Source organism: Carassius carassius, unplaced genomic scaffold, assembly GCF_963082965.1.
Source record: "Carassius carassius unplaced genomic scaffold, fCarCar2.1 SCAFFOLD_97, whole genome shotgun sequence".
Classification (NCBI taxonomy): domain Eukaryota; kingdom Metazoa; phylum Chordata; class Actinopteri; order Cypriniformes; family Cyprinidae; genus Carassius; species Carassius carassius.
Genome location: NW_026775192.1, coordinates 102,501 through 120,153, shown reverse-complemented (window position 1 = coordinate 120,153; position 17,653 = coordinate 102,501). Strand labels below are relative to the sequence as shown.

The 17,653-nt window shown below is 40.9% G+C and overlaps 1 protein-coding gene across 7 annotated transcripts in view; it reads right to left on the bottom strand.

Moving 5' to 3' along the window:
- Positions 1-15,139: 15,139 nt before the first annotated feature.
- Positions 15,140-17,653, bottom strand: part of LOC132137533 (histone deacetylase 4-like) — a 68,015-nt gene continuing 65,501 nt past the window's right edge. For all 7 annotated transcript variants that reach the window (XM_059547569.1, XM_059547572.1, XM_059547568.1 and 4 more), the window contains 5 exons: positions 16,990-17,108; positions 16,784-16,917; positions 16,588-16,672; positions 16,061-16,196; positions 15,140-15,979 (listed from right to left, as the gene is read on the bottom strand). In XM_059547569.1, the coding sequence (XP_059403552.1) occupies positions 15,940-15,979; positions 16,061-16,196; positions 16,588-16,672; positions 16,784-16,917; positions 16,990-17,108 (514 nt within the window). In that variant the 3' untranslated portion in view covers positions 15,140-15,939. The remainder of the gene's footprint in view (positions 15,980-16,060; positions 16,197-16,587; positions 16,673-16,783; positions 16,918-16,989; positions 17,109-17,653) is intronic.

The window sequence follows — 17,653 nt, the reverse complement described above, 5'->3', positions numbered from 1 at the left end:
TCGCGCCCATTTCTTTTCCTCAACGGAAAACTGTTCAAAGGCGGGACTTCCGGCCACAACCCCTCTGTAATTTTACAGCACGTGGCACTAGATGGCGCTATTTATGCAAACACAAATCACACATTCGACCTGAAATGCGAGTTTATTATATTTGCCTATACATGTTGGAAAATTAATGTGAAATTTTAAAATGTTAAAGGTTAAATCAACTGTATTTACTATTATTATAAACACAAGTTCTCCTTTAAATTATCCTTGTTTTTTTTTGGTTGTTTTTTTATACTCTTATTTTTTAAGATTTAAAAATAATTATATTTTGAACTGTGAAGTTTTTACAATGCGGTCAGCTCTCATATGCTACTTAGTTTTGAGAATCAGTGTCCAGCATTCAGATGACTTCATTAGGTTTCAGTACATTTGAAGGCACATAAAATATGCACATAATTCTATTCATTTGATCTGGAATTACGGTAAGGTTAGCATAATTCATCTCTGAAAAAAAAACTAATTCCTAACAGGTATATTTTATGTCAGTGGCTTTCTGGCCCTCCATTTAGAGCATAAACAGAGAAAGTCAGCAAAACACAAATTTTTATGTAAAAATACATAACTCAGACATTTTGATCCGTTTTATGAAACATGAAATGTGAACAAAAGGTGTTAAATTAGACTTCTAGATGTGTTATATGACTTCTGCTCAAAGTCAAGTCAAGTCAAGTCACCTTTATTTATATAGCGCTTTTAACAAAAAAGATTGTGGCAAAGCAATTGAACAGCATTAGATAGGAAAATAGTTTCAATAATCCAAAAAAGGCAGTTCATCAATTAATTGAATGATGTCATCATTCATCTCAGTTCAGTTTAAATAGTATCTGTGCAATCATTTGCAATCAAGTCAATGATATCGCTGTAGATGAAGTGACCCCAACTAAGCAAGCCAGAGGCAACAGCGGCAAGGAACCGAAACTCCATCGGTGACAGAATGGAGAAAAAAACCTTGGGAGAAACCAGGCTCAGTTGGGGGGCCAGTTCTCCTCTGACCAGACGAAACCAGTAGTTCAATTCCAGGCTGCAGCAAAGTCAGATTGTGAATTTAGCAGTAAGAAATTACTTACTTTTTTTAGTTTTTCAAATTGGTATGTTTCACCTGACCTATAAGAAATATAGAGCTGAGGATCATCAGCATAACAGTGAAAGCTAACACCATGTTTCCTGATGATATCTCCCAAGGGTAACATATAAAGCGTGAAGAGTAGCGGGCGGCCCTAGTACTGAGCCTTGAGGTACTCCATACTGCACTTGTGATCGATAGGATACATCTTCATTCACTGCTACAAATTGGTGTCAGTCATACTAAACTAACAGCGCAGCTTACCTTTGTCCGGATTAATCTATTACTGTATACTGCTTGCCAATGTTGTGACCAATTCTGACCCCCTGCCAAATTATTACCCCCCTAGTATTGGTAGGTTTAGTTACTTCTTCACGGCCCGGTGAAAAACACCAATTTGAAAAACGAATGGAATGCATAGTCGATATAAAAAACTGGATGACGAGTAATTTCTTACTGCTAAATTCTGAAAAAACAGAGGTGTTAATTATAGGACCTAAAAACTCTGCTTGTAATAACCTAGAACACTGTCTAAGACTTGATGGCTGCTCTGTCACCGATGGAGTTTCGGTTCCTTGCCGCTGTCGCCTCTGGCTTGCTTAGTTGGGGTCACTTCATCTACAGCGATATCGTTGAGTTGATTGCAAATAAATGCACAGACACTATTTAATTGAACAGAGATGACATCACTGAATTCAAGGATGAACTGCCTTTAACTGTCATTTTGCATTATTGACACATTTTCCTTATGAATGTTGTTCAGTTGCTTTGACGCAATGTATTTTGTTTAAAGCGCTATATAAATAAAGGTGACTCAGCGAACGACTCACTTTCCTCACGCAGCCGGAGACCCACAGTTTGTAAATCAAGATATATGTGTGTGTGCATCAGAAATACATTTCTGAATCTTGTCCTGTGCATTTGTGAATCTTGAGTGCATTTGTAAATGTTTGCATTTCTGAATTGTGTGTGTATTTCTGAATTTTGTGTGCATTTCTGAATCTTCTGTGCTTTTTAAATTTTGTGTGTGCATTTGTAAATTCTGTGCGCATTTGTGTATCCTGTGTTTGTATTTATGAATCATGTGTGTGCATGTATGAATCCTGTGTGTGCATATGTGAATGTAGTGTGTGCATTTATCTTTATTGAGACTCTTTTGGCTCCATAGCTGATTGCTGGTCGAGATTTACATGCTTGGCTCACTGACCCGGTATACTCTCATTCATTTCATTCACGAACGAGCTATGTATCAGTTCATTCAACTCTTTCACAAACGGGAATATCGTATTTGTCCACAACATTCAACAAATCACATGCTCCGTCACATCTTAAGTAACTCTTTGACAGGATGAAACAGTTCACAGAGCTGTTCACGAGCTGCGCATGCGCTGCTAATAACGCCGAGCTCGCGCGCTGCTGTGGAGGAAGAAACTTCAGGGAATGAGAACGAGAACGATTCGTTCACCTAAAATATTCGTTTACGAACAAACCATCACTAGTACATTTCTCTATAGCCTATATTAAATATTTGGACTATTTTCATATTTTATTGGGTTCTTTGATAAGGTTACAATACGAATGTCTAAGTAGCAACGTAACTTCCGTGATGTCCCCGATCCGAGGGGCGGGTCAAGAAATTTTACTTTATTTGCGGGGCGGGGCGGGCCAAATAATTTCAGAAAAGCGGGACCCGCAGGTTGGGAAAAAAAGCCGACCCGCGCATCACTAGTTGACAGAACGCTGCTGCGTGTGTAGGGGCTATAGAAAGTATTGTTCATATGTAGAATTACACAAAAAATGTTCAAACGTGTAACTGATATGCCTGTCTGTGTGTGTACCTTCCCTTTTAAATTTCTGACTGCAATGTTAATTTCCTGTCTTGGCACCTCCTCTTCCCTTTTTTCTGCACTGTCTCTGTGTAACCGGTGGCTCGCGACACCAGTTATAAAATCACTTTTCTCTGCGTTGTGAAAACAGACACGGGACAAAAGGCGACGGTTCCACTGGGTTTTACTCCGAGCTCTGATGTAAAACAAATAAAAACAGCCTCTGAGTACAATCACCCTTATCTTGCTCTATAAAACAAATGTGACGTAGATTTAATTACCATGTGCTTTTCATCTCCACTTATTAGGCCAAAGAGACAAATATAACTTAAATTGGGCAAAATGACAAAAATAACCACACAGGTAAGTAAAATAACATAATACACATAATTTGCAATGAAGATATAGAAATAAAAGCAACAATTAAAATAAAGATTAATAAGGATTAGCAGGAGCCAAAAATAACCCACCTCTTCCATGCAATTACAATGCCAAGAGGAAGAGGAGGGGACATAACGGGAAATTATGTAGGCTCATGATGACATCACAGCAATTAAAGGGGAAACGAACTCAACACACTTAGGCATCATATCAGGTGCATGTGGAAAAACAATTTTGTGAGAATTATAACAATACATATGTTTTAACAAAACACGTTCTGTACCGGTTACACTCACCCCCCAGAATTCACACAAAATTCTTAAGAGCATAACAAATAAAACACTGGTCACTTGAGTTACATGGTCTACACTTTAAAAACAGTGAAGACTCCACCTAGAGAGTTACCCAAACAAGGGATACAAATATGGAGAAAGTTGGCCAAACTTCTACACATTTTGCAGGCATACACAAAGTGCCCATTACACTTTGAAAAACTCATACCAAGTACATAAACAGGATTAGTATACACAATAAAATAGAGAAGATTACACTTTGGTTGAGATGTATTACCAGAGATAGTATAATACTATACACAACCCTATACATGAATAACAGGAGATACAGACTCCACACCAAGTAAGGTTTCGAGTTGAATCATGGACTCAATCAGCCTATGAACAGGTCTAAGTACTCTACCAAACCTGGTAGTGTAACGATCGTCAGAGTTATGGTCAACCAAAGGATTACGTGAACTGTCAGGAACAGTAGAAAAGGCACTAGATACAGTGTCAAGGTCAACAGAAAACTCATTTTGTGCTTCAGAAACAGTTTGAGAAGAATGGGATGAGACCCAAGAAGCAGTACGATCATCGTCACAAACAGCAATGTGAGAAATGACAGACATGGACTCAGCATGTGACAAATCATCAGCGACAGGTAAGGTTGACTCAACCAAATCACATACAGATTGAGAAGGTGTGGAACAAGGACCACCACTAGCACTTTCACCAACAGAAAACTCAGTTGAAGGCAAAGGAAGAAAGTTAACTGGCAACAATAGATTCCGATGTACCACTTTCTCATGACCAGATTTGTCACGGATCTTGTAAATGTGCAGTGAAGGTTTGGAGTCAACAACGGAATACATGGTGGGCTCCCATTTATCGGCAAGCTTCCGTTTACCTCTACAGCCTCTGTTGGCAATGAGAACATGATCACCAACTGACAGGGGCAATCCTTTGACTCTCTTATTGTACTGATCAGACTGATGTTTTTGTTCAGCAGTAGAGTTCTTTTGAGCCAGCGCCATAGCAGACTGTAGATCACTGACAAGAGATTGAACATAGTCATTGTAATCACAGATTGACTCATCATGAAGCACGCTTCGAAACATAAGGTCAACAGGCAATCTCGGCACCCTCCCGAACATCAGGTAAAAAGGGGCAAACCCAGTAGTTTCATGGGCAGTGCAGTTATACATGAATGTCATTGTTTGTACCAACTGTGGCCACTTTTGCTTGGATCTGGGTGGAAGCGATCTCAGCATGTTACCTAATGTTCTGTTGAACCTTTCAGTCCCACCATTCCCCATTGGGTGGTACGGTGAAGTCCGTGACTTGTCAACGCCGGCAATATCAAGAAGCTCTGCTATCAGCCCACTCTCAAAATTTGCTCCCTGGTCCGAATGGATACGCTGTGGAAATCCATAGATACAAAAGAAGCCATCCCAGAGTTTCTTAGCAACACTTTTAGCACACTGGTTTCAGCAAGGAACAGCGTGAGCTAACTTGGTGAAATGATCTGTAATTACCAAGACATCCACAGATTTATTGCGCCTATCTTCAGCAGACCAGAAATCAATACAGACAAGCTCCAATGGGGCAGTGGTCTTGATGCTCTCCAAGGGCGCTCTTGCTGCTGGCTCCGGAGTTTTACTCAGGACACAACGGGCACAAGTCTTGACATAATCACGCACATCACGTTCCATCCCAGGCCAATAGAACCTCTGGCGGGCTAAAGACAGGGTACGTGGCTGACCTTGGTGACCGGCCAGATCATGAACACCAGAGAGTGCTTGCTGTTTCATAGAGGCAGGCAGGACGAATTGAAACTTTTTATGCTTAGAGAGTGGATCTTTGACAGCTCTATACAGGATGCCATGAAGCAAACAGAGTTTTTCCCACTGCCTCAAAATCCTCAAAACTAGCAAATCCTCATTTGCACGCTCACGCCGGGTAGGTCTGCGCTTCCTGCGGACATAGAAAACCACCCTCAAAATAACTGCATCTTTGTGCTGCTGACACTGCAGGTCCGACAATGAAAAGGCATGGATTACGTCTTGACAGTCGGGAATCGAAGAAGTCAAATGACCACCCACGGATGTTGCTCTGGATGCAGCTCCTGAATCCCAATCATCACAGAGAGACAAGATAGATGAAACATCCTCAGAAGTCATGGAAAAGTTGATCTCAGAACTTAGATTGAGTTCAGTTTCAAGTGTCTGTGGCTGGCACGTGAGATGGAATGTCCTCTGCACAGAATCATCTCCCACACTGTGTACATACTTCAGTAGTTCAGAGTAAGGCTCGGACAGAAGTCGCTGACTCACTGGGTTGACGAATGGGTCTCGACTGAGCGCATCCGCCACAACATTCAATCGTCCAGGAACGTACTTTATTTTAAAGTTGTACGGGGCAAGTTTTGAAACCCAGCGCTGCTCACAAGCATCTAATTTAGGTTTTGTCAAGATGTACGTGAGCGGATTATTGTCCGTCCACACGGTAAACTCATGACCTCTTAGCCAGTGACTGAACTTGTCGCACACTGCCCACTTGAGGGCCAAGAATTCTAGTCTGTGTGCAGGGTAATTGGCTTGGCTGCGGCTCAAAGACTTGCTGGCGAAAGCTATGGGACGTGCTTTGTCCTCACCACTGGGAACTTGAGAAAGTACTGCCCCTAAACCGTCCAACGATGCATCAGTGCAAAGAATAAATGGACGCTCAAAGTCAGGGTGTGCCAGGACCACGCTCTCGACAAGGGCTCTCTTTAACTCTTCGAAGGCAACATCACAATCAGGAGTCCAGTCCTGGGGAGACAACTCCCGATAAGTGCCAGATCGATTACGGCTACTTGTGCCTTTCGTCAAACGTTTTTGACCGGCCGTCAAATTGAACAATGGCTTTGCGACACGTGTACAGCCAGGGATGAAGCTCTGGTAGTATAGAACCATGCCCAGAAATGATCGTAGTTTCTTAGGCGAAGGTGTGACATTATCTTCCTTCATCAGATCATTCTTTTGAAAGGCTGAAATGACTGCTACCTTGTCTTCATCCACGGAAACTCCAGATCCGCTGATCACATGGCCCAGAAATTTGATGGAGCGCCTGAGAAAGTGACACTTTTTCGGAGCCAACTTCAAATTACTAGCTCTCAACCGTGAAAACACTACTTCTAAGCGTTTCAAAGCCTCCTCTTCAGAGCGGGCGAAAACCAACAAATCATCTAGATAGCAAAGGAGGCTGGAAAAATTTAGATCTCCGAACACACTGAGCATCATGCGCATAAATGATGCTGGGCTGTTACACAGGCCTTGGGGAAGACGGTTGTATTCGTACAAGCCCATTGGTGTTGTAAATGCGGTGTAATGACGATCAGAAACATGGAGCGGGACGTTGTAAAATCCTGACGTCAAATCAACAGAGCTGAAGAAAAGATTGCCTCCTAGCGCAAGTCTGCCTGATGAAGCAAAGGATGAGCATCCTTAATGGTCTTTGCATTAAGCCAGCGAAAGTCCGTACAGACTCTGAGAGATCCATCCTTCTTCCATACCATTACCAAAGGAGATGCATACTCGCTGACGGATTTGCTAATGATGCCTTTCTCTTCCATTTCAGAAAGTACCTCTCTCAACTTCTGGTAGTGGGCAGGAGGGGTTCGGCGATATGGCAGACGAAATGGACGCTCATCGCTCAGATGAATTCTGTGTACAAAGTCCTTCACCTCTCCACAATCGAGTCTGTCCCTGGAGAAAACATCACGATAGGACACGATAAGACTTGCCAACTTCTCCTTCCATGACTTTAAGACCTCACACCCTTCGATATCAATGCCCTCCAAACCATACTCATGCAGTAACTGCACTGGATCAACAGTTGGAATAGGCTTGGGGAAAGCTGCATCAGGAACTTGAGGTCTGCACACATCTTGTGAAACTGTAACATCCTCCACTGCCAAACAAGGAGACACATCAGCCAGCTTAGCATTACGTCGAAGAGTTATTGGAGACTGGGTGGGATTTAAGATCTTCATCGGCACCCATCGATCACCCCACATAGGAGTCACCACACGTCCAACAAGAACATGACGTGGCGCTGAACGTGACGTAGTGGGCTCGACGATGACGGAGCTTCCTGTGGAGACATTAGTGTTTGCAGGTAGTTTTCCCCAGACAAGGTGCTCACACCTGGGAAGCAAGGTAACGGCCTGACGAAGCCTAACTGTGCCGAGCTTAGCGGGCGGTTGGGGACCAGACCAACGAGAAACACCGCTCAAGAGCTCAAGAAATTCTTCACACTCAGGGTTGCTGTTTTGGCAGGAAATTAGTTCCCAGTATCTCTTTTCGGCTTTCATCTTCTGAAGCACACATTTGATTACATTACTGCCGATAATGAACTCATCCTTCTGTCCAGGCACTACTAAGGTTGGTACGATAAACTTGAACCCGTAGACTTCGATTTCCAGGTCATATGTGCACTTAGGCTGAGTAGTCAGACCACCGCAGCCCACCAGGACCACATTACCAGGAATCACTGAGGGTTGAGGGAGAACTCCATCGGCACGCAACTTGGATTCACTTTCCATACTCAGTGTGCAAGCCATGCTGCCAGAATCTAGCATACCGTTCAGCACGGACTGGCCACCGACAGTCACAGGGGCCAGTACGGTGTTCTGATGGCAAGCAGATACAGGCAAGGAGCGTGAAGTTCTAGCAAAAGCTCTCTTCAGAGTCCTGCGATGACTATCCAGTCGCTCTTGAACTTCAGCAGCACTCCACTGTTCAGCAGGCTTGAACTGAAAAGACAAAGCAAGGCCAGGATCTGGACAGTGTGAGATAAACATCATAACAGCTTCAGTAGCAGGGTCCTCAACACACTTGTTCCGTCTACGCAAACACTCATCAGCCACATCAATCGCCTTATTGAGCCGTATCCAGTAGTCCATTGGGCTCTCATCCGCCCTAGGCAGGGTGTTATAAAAGTCAGACATAGGCATATTTGAATACATCAACTCACTGAAATTGCGCTTCAGTATATCGAACACGGTGGTGGGGAGCACTGCAGCAGTCGGCCCAGGGAAGCTGCGCAAGGACACTTTGACTACATCTCTCGCTTTTCCAGCTAACCTGCTCAAAATGAGATCAGAGGCAGTTTCATCAGTGCATATCTTTCTGTTCAAATAACTGTACATCAAATCTTCCCATTCATGTACAGTAAATGAATCACTTTGATCACCTCTAAAGAACGGTGGAGGCGCAACATCATGTTGGACAATGACTTTCAAATTAGAAGCATCAAAACATTCACCTGAATGCTGTACATTTGACTTAGATTGCACTGGGCTGGGCTGTTGCGTTAAGTTGAGACTGGCTGAAATGCTTTCACCAATTTTCTGTGCCAAATCAGAAATAATACTCCCCAAAGACTCAGAGGTAACTGCACGATCAGTGTTAGGGCGTGCAAAAGGGGTAGAGCAAGCAGCTGGGCTCCCTGAGGTACCAATAGCTGAATCAGATGCATGTACATGGTCAATATCTGCAGTCAAGAATGTCCTCCCTCTCCCAAAACATTGAGGAGAAACTCCATACATATTGTCAGGACGATTAAGTACAGCCCCACTACCCCTGCCTACTGGTAACATGGCACTAGGTCTTTGTACAGGGCTAAAATTATCCTGACTGACAGTGTCCTCAAACATGACTCAGTTCGAATAGGGAAAAAAATAAATAAATGCAATAACAGTTTCAAAAAGAAAAATGAGAAGGGAAAAAAAAACAAAAACAAACACTGAAATCACTTAACTAATATGCAGATAAATGTAGTTTGCAGAAATATTCATTTAGACTCTCAAAACAGTCCAATGTTAGTTTCAGGGAGGAAAAAAATAAAAAAATAAAAAAAATTATGTTATGACGATCACAAAAACACTGTCCTTCAGCTTTCAGCAACGCAAAGAACAGTTCAGTACAGCGTTGCACGAGGAGAAATAAAAAAATGCGATCACAAAAATATCCCGTCAGTGATGAGAGTGCAGCAGTGCAAAAAAAACAAAAGTTCAACACGTTATTACTAAACGTCAAAACAGTTTTTCATCATACTTCATAAAAGGGCAACCGTTCAACCTTTACCGTCTGTGATATGAGCAACAGAAGATAGAACCCTGATGATGAGATCGGACGAGATGAAATGAACTGCGGCCTCCGCGAACGGCGAAACACTCTCACATCCAGCGATCTTTCATGGCACACTGTAGTCTGTTGAAGCAGCAACTTCGGCGATCGGTAATCAGACGATCATGCGAAATCCGAAGGATCACGGCACCACGTGTAACCGGTGGCTCGCGACACCAGTTATAAAATCACTTTTCTCTGCGTTGTGAAAACAGACACGGGACAAAAGGCGACGGTTCCACTGGGTTTTACTCCGAGATCTGATGTAAAACAAATAAAAACAGCCTCTGAGTACAATCACCCTTATCTTGCTCTATAAAACAAATGTGACGTAGATTTAATTACCATGTGCTTTTCATCTCCACTTATTAGGCCAAAGACACAAATATAACTTAAATTGGGCAAAATGACAAAAATAACCACACAGGTAAGTAAAATAACATAATACACATAATTTGCAATGAAGATATAGAAATAAAAGCAACAATTAAAATAAAGATTAATAAGGATTAGCAGGAGCCAAAAATAACCCACCTCTTCCATGCAATTACAATGCCAAGAGGAAGAGGAGGGGACATAACGGGAAATTATGTAGGCTCATGATGACATCACAGCAATTAAAGGGGAAACGAACTCAACACACTTAGGCATCATTTCAGGTGCATGTGGAAAAACAATTTTGTGAGAATTATAACAATACATATGTTTTAACAAAACACGTTCTGTACCGGTTACATCTGCATGGGAGAGGTGGGTTTCTAATGAGCTCTAATGAATCCAATTACATCTTTTTATTTTTAAATACTTTTGTATTTAAATATGTCAAGTATATCATATATGGGACATTATTATTCATGTATATTTGATTATTTTCGTATTTCGTAGTTTGAGCACTTTTCTGTCCGATGTGAACCCTAAGCACATGCTAATTGCATTGCATTCTACATTCATGTTACAGAAACGAAAGGGTGAATTCACACAGACTAAAAATAATATTGTGTCTTATCAGAGATTAAAGGAAAAGTTGAGCGTCATCTGATGTCCGACTGCTCATTCCATAAAAAAGTACAATGCAGACTACACCGGTAACACGTGTCGTCACGAAAGCGTATAATTTTCTCGTGCTATTAAGCCTTGCCACCTGCCAATTTAACCATTCCAATTACTGTAAAGCATTAAAACACAAGACGGGGAAAAGCCTAATAGAGTTGCTGGTTATTCGCGTGTTGTGCTCGGTGCGCACGAGAGAGAGAGCCGTGTCTCACAGACAGCACACGAGCTCTCCTTTGCGAAGTTCTCCTTTAAGTTCCTCCTGCACCTCAACGAACAAATCGCAGTTTAAATAAACAGAAAAGGATGTGTAGAGCCCACTTCAGCACCGCGGTGTTCTGCTGTTCAGGCTCACGCAGAGGGAGGCGTCTCAAAACACTTGAACACAGGATTTGTCTGTTTTTGCTCTTGTACTGACATATACATAAAAATATGTGAAAATACCGTCTTGGATAGTATGTTCGAAAAAACTGTCAGTTATGTCTTAAGAGAAAGTAAAAAGTTGAGAAAAAAATCGTACATACTATATTTAATGCATTCATTGTCTCTTAAAGTTACAGCGCCTAATTTAGCTACCAGCTGCTGAGAGAGATAAACTATACATGTGTCAAGCGGTGGAAACAACAATAGCAGGAGAAGAAACCATTACTTACCGTGATCGAAGAATGATTCTGACTTACCACTGTTGTTTGATGAACTCTTGGAAAACGGTGAGAGAACAGAAATGAGGCAAAAAAAAAAAAACCTGTAATAGAAACATAGAAATGCGGATGTAAACGTGAATGTCAAGCTGTCTGGATAAAGAATGCTAATGTGCTGTAGGCGCTCTGCACTAATGATTTAACATTTAAATCAAAACGGTCAGATTAGACAAATTAGTTTGATAGATGATATCGGATATATGGTGGGAATTAAGTTTATATTTTATCACTTTAGACAACAGAGAGTGATAGTAAGATAGAGATTTAACATTAAAGTGGAGTGCAATCACAAAGCACTCTTCAGCAGCAGTGTCCTGGCTCTAATTCTAGAGAGGTACTGTACACTCTTTTTCTTTCTCGAGTTCTGCAGGTTTTTGGAAATGTAAGCTGTTTTCGCAGCTCGCTGTTCTAAATGAAAGTATTTGGATGTTGACTGGTGATCTTTTACGTGTTAATTACAATAATTAGGAGCAGAGAGCTGAAACCATTAATTTGCATGCAAGTTAATTGCGATTCATAGATTTTACATCTGAAAAGAGACTCATACATGCATTTTCTGTACATACATACATTTTATGAATAACCCATACGCATATTAAAGAGATGATCTTAAGATCACAAGGTTTTTGTGCAACATTTTTAAATGAGGTCCCAGGTGAGAGAATGAGTCCTGGACACACCAGAGACCAGACAGGATGGTTTGGGAAGCGTGAGCTGATCTAGTGAGGAGACCAGGGACAGCTCGAAGCAGTTTCACATCCCTGAAATCAGACGTAAAGGTTGTGATCCTAAATTCTTTGGAATGGATGATTAGGCTGTGAGTCTAAACTTTCCAACATTCCTGGTGTGAGGTTCACCCAACGAAGACGTCCAATGGTAGCTGAAGGTTTCCTGCAAAGTAATTTGTTAAATTCTAATCTGACTCCATTTTATTACCTTGAATTTAGGTTAAAATGCCAATTATAATCATTTATAGAATAATTTCTGTAAACATTTGGTTATCCTCTTTAGTTAAACAATCTCTACAGTAAGCAAATTCTCTAAACTCTTAGGATCTGAAGTAACATTGAGGCCATTGTAGAGTTGCCCAGAGACAATTCAAATGATACTAAACATGACTGTGAATATCACCTGCATTCATGTAGAACCCTAACCTAACTCTATATAATTCTATTGACCCTTCTGAGTGAAGGACGATGGGTGAGAGGAAGGGGATGGAAAGGATTGGTGAGAAGGGACTCTTTACATCTCTCAGTGAGATGTTGAAACAAATGTCTTTATTTTAAAACACTGTTCATATCTCAGAATATTAAAGTATCTGTGGTTCTTCGAGTCGTACACTGTTGCCTGTCAAACCTTTATTTTAATGGCACAGGTTTAGTCTGTGATAGTACAGCCTCAACCAGACTAATGAGGTCATGCACAGAATAGATTGAGTAAATTGGGATACTGAAATCGTACCCGATCTAAGAATTCAGCCCTGGACGTCAGATCCCGTCAGAAAATATCAGTTTGTTCAGTAACAGAACAACTACTCCGCACAGAGGTTTAGACCCAAACGAGTGTTTAACAGTGTTCTGTGAGTCAAGAAGTTGACAGAGAAGAGCAGAAGCAGGAGAAGAAGTGATGACCGTAAAAAGAGTTTATTGAACAATCTTATTTGGGTGTCTCAATGTTCAAACTTTGTCTAACCAGCACAAATTCAACATGTACTGTTATACCAAAACTGCTTCACAGTAACATCCCAAAACCTTGGGTTTCCATAAACATTCCCTCTTATCTGTCTCTGTTTATACAGACAAAACAGTTCATGAAACCCTACAAGAATGAGATTGAACAACAATGAAAATGCATAAGCTAGGGAAAATTATACAGAAACATAATAAATGAACAAACATAGTAAATGAATAAACAATAAAAAATAAAATTAATATACCCTAACCCATAATTAAATATGATAATAATAAATGTTATCATATGAATGACTAATTATTATAAAAATGATTGTGAAAAAATTATTATAAATAAGAAAAAAAACATACAAATAAAAACAACACACACAACTTGCACGTGAGAATCTAAGGATCCTTCATTACCTCTTCTTAATCATATATGACAAAATCAAATGATTATTGCAAACAAACTTTCATAAGCTTTATCAAAACACATCTTTAAAAGTTAGGATGGTCAGTCCACACTGTTCCCTTCTACATGTTCCCAGAAGAACAGGATTTCTGTCATGTCCTGCACCAGCGTCGTCTGGGAAGTGTTTCTAACACCGGTGTCTGACCAGACAAATCAACACTCGTATATCAACACAACATACAAGAGCAAGACCTAAGAATCCTTAAAGATGAAGAAACCTGAGCTCATGAATCAGACTGAGTTTCAGTCAGTAAATCAAGGACCTCTAAATAAGCACAGTAAAAAATAAATGAAGTCAATAGACAAATAATTATATGTTATATTATATATAATTAAATATATATATATATATATATATAATTACAAATCAATTTAATACAAAATCAGCTAAAGCAACACAATTTGTGAACATTGTCCCAGCTGTATTTCATTTGAAGGTTATTGTAATGTAAATGATGTTAATGAAGGTTAACACCTGTTTGTGTTGCAGGTGATGAACCATGAATCCCTTTGCTTCTCAATCTACAACTTTATTCAAAACTGACAAAGTTTTAGCATTTAGTGAAGTGTGTGAATAAATGATCATTAAACGAACCATGCGTACTAAAGATTTGTTTGTTTGTTTGTTTTATGCAGAGAGAAACGCTTTGAAAACGCTTTAAAATGCTTTGGATTAATGTTTATTTATTTATTTTTATTACTGTCATAGACATACGGTTTCTCTCTAAAATCAGCATGTAGCACGTTCTCAAAAGAAAAATTAATAAAACTGAACATCACTGAGCATCAATCAAGTGTGTTTAGCAGGTTAGTTCCTGACAGAACTGATTGTTATATACTCCTAAACTGTCACAAAAAAAATTAGGTTTCCTTTCATACACAAGTCTAATATGAACAAAACATGGAAGAACACAATCAGTCATCATGATTGAATGGTTGAAAACCCAAGAACATCATAAAGCACTCGTTTAAAGCACAAGGTACCAAATGTAACGCAAATAACTCAAACCATTAGCACAATTAATAATAGAAATAAGCAGTCAAGCGAAACGTGCAAATATCTGGAATTTCAGGTCAAGGAATGAAGTAAAACTGTACAAAACAGGAATTGACTAGTTAATTACTAAAACCTCAAAAATAATCAATAACAACCAAAGTCTGAGCATTTTAACAGTTGTCAAGAGTTGCCAAGTAAGACAAACTAACTGTATTCTTTTAGAGGTGAAGCTGTTGTGTTGGGAGATGAGGCTCTAGGTTTGTTAGCGAAGGAAAATAAAATGAAGATTTCACATGCATATTTATATTGATCTTATAGGTACTGATCCCACTTCATGCTTAGGGGTTTCCAACATTAGCATTAACATTAACATTGTAACTTCCTTTTTACAAGGTCCGTTTGGCTTAAGAAGAACACGAGCTGATTTGGTACACTGTCGTCTCTTGTCTGGTTCTTTTCCTCACCCAAAGGCCAACCCATTCACATCCGCCGTGGTTAGAGGAAGGTACAACACAAGATGCAACTCATGCTTTGGTCATACCTTCTGATCTCCGGTTCAGTCGTGTAGTTTTGTCCTGTAATGCGCATGCAGTCAATAACCCACTCTGTAACCAAGTCCTGCCTTCAGCTGCTGTGTGAAGCTCCACTGTGTGATGTGGAGCCACTGTTACACTTCACTGGAGCTTCAGACAGTTTCTGCAAAAAAACAAACCAAAGAAAAGTCAGTCATCGCTATACAATGTGTGTTTAGGACTAAAGCGCAAATGCTGTCCAAGTAAACATGCTGAAAAGGTTTTCTCTTCCTAATCAGTCGACCCACTGGAATTATGGGACATTCCTGAATTAAGGCAAAGTTCCTCAGAATTCATTCATAGTTCAAATGGTCTTCAAGGCACTCCCTCTCTGAGAAACGTCTGTAAAGTGGCACTGGTGAGTCAAACGCTGAGGTGCTGAAGGTGTAAGTACTAAACAGGGCTCCTGGAGCCTATGGAGGATTTGTCTGAACCCGACTTTCCATCCATCCCTCTGTCAGAACGACCTCCTGGCTGACGTCTGCAACGAGGTGTGTGCACATCGAGCCAATGGGACAGAAATCTCCAAAAACAAACATCTCAAGTGACTTCAGCTCGAGCGTGTTGCGTTGGGGCTACAGCGCTAACATGGTGAGTTAGCCTTCACCCTGACGTCTCTCTCTGCTCAGCGAGGATCACTGTCAGATGAGACCAAGTCAAACAGATGCAGAGTCCCAGAAGAGCTCAGAGCTCTGGGAAAACTCTCGTCCCCTACATCGGCGGCTCCTCTTCCATGGGCTCATCCTCCGTCCTAAACAGAAACACAGCAAAGCCGGTCACACAACAGAACCAGAGGAAAGATGAGCATAGAAAGAAGGGAAAGCAGATGCACCTTTTCTCCAATGCTGCGACAGATAAAGATGCCATTGCGGTCACCGTTTCACTCTCCTCAGAGTCACCCCTCTGAGCTTCCAGCAAAGACAAACCTGCGCCGTACACGACCTGCTGGACACAGCTCCAGTACTGACCTGAACACAGAGAACAGGACACACAATCAGCTCCACAGGACCCTTCTAGCATCAGTTCAGCTCGACGACATCGTCCTTCAGTTTGTGAAACAAGCTAAATTCAGAGAGTTCAGCATGGCGTCGATCATGGCTTCGATTCCCAGGGTTGAGCACATGTACAGAATATCTCAACTGCAACACAAACCATTCTGGATAATGGGGTCTGTACATAAAATAAATATTCCCACAGAGAAGAGGTCAGTAAGTGATTCTATCACACTAGCACTAACAGTCAAACTGTATTTTAATGTTCGTTTTGCCCAGTAGATGTCCACTATGAGACATAATGAACCTGGAAAAATATTTGACTGGAGAAAACGATTCTTAAGAACTGAAGATCTGAATGACTTACTGTGATTTTCTAGGACTTTCTCTATGGAGCGCACAGCGTTTTCATTGGGTCTCTGCTTCAGGACGTCTGCTGAAAGCAGCTCTTGCTGTTCGAAACACACACAGATACATGCAATCAAAGTCACAAATCTATCTGTAACAAGTTGCCTTGTGTAAATGAAAACTTACAACGCAAAGGATGATGGGAACTCGTTTACCTCTATCCCCAGCAGCGCTGAGACGCAGGCCTCGGAGGCGTCACATATTGCCCTGAGGTCATGACCTCCCTCCAGCGCCAGCACCACTCGACCCCCCGCTAACCCCATCAGCTGTTTAGTCAGGTGACCCAAACCTGTCACAAAACCATCCAAATACCGAATACTGCCAGACACAAGTGAGTACACAGTAAAGAGGTGGAGCTTACATCTGGAGGTGAGTTTATATCCTCCCAATGGAGGAGGATGTCCTTCCACCGCATCAAACCCTGCCGACACCAGCACCAGATCTGGAGCAAACTCACTCGCGATCGGCATCACCACCGTCCTGTGAGGTCAAGCGTACAGAGACACAAACCTTCACTTTAATGAACAAAACTAGACTGCAGGTTATTTATGTAAGAGACAGGCGTTGTGCACTTCCTGTGAATCTTCAGCCGGACACAAAATATTAGTTATTAATCAATTTACGGCATACAATTTCTATGGCTACTTTTCTCTAGACTTTACACACAGAACATGCTAAACTTTATGCATTTCTTGCAAAAGCAAACACGTTTTTCAAAACTATTTTAATTATGTAATAATGGTGCTTTTGCATAATCAAAACAGTTGAAAGGAATCAACACTGAACTAAACAACCAATACAGACCATTTTAAAGCAGCTTCATAGTCATAAACAAGAAAACTGGTTCAATGATGCAAACAAAAATAAATTCTGCTGTAAGGTATCTAATTATTAAAGTCATTATTCAGATAAAATAATTTCATGTAAATCTACCAATTATAGAATCAGTTTAATCTATAAAGCAGCTACTCTTTTGATTTCTAAGTGATCGAATATATTTACTCTATAAAAAAACAACAACTACT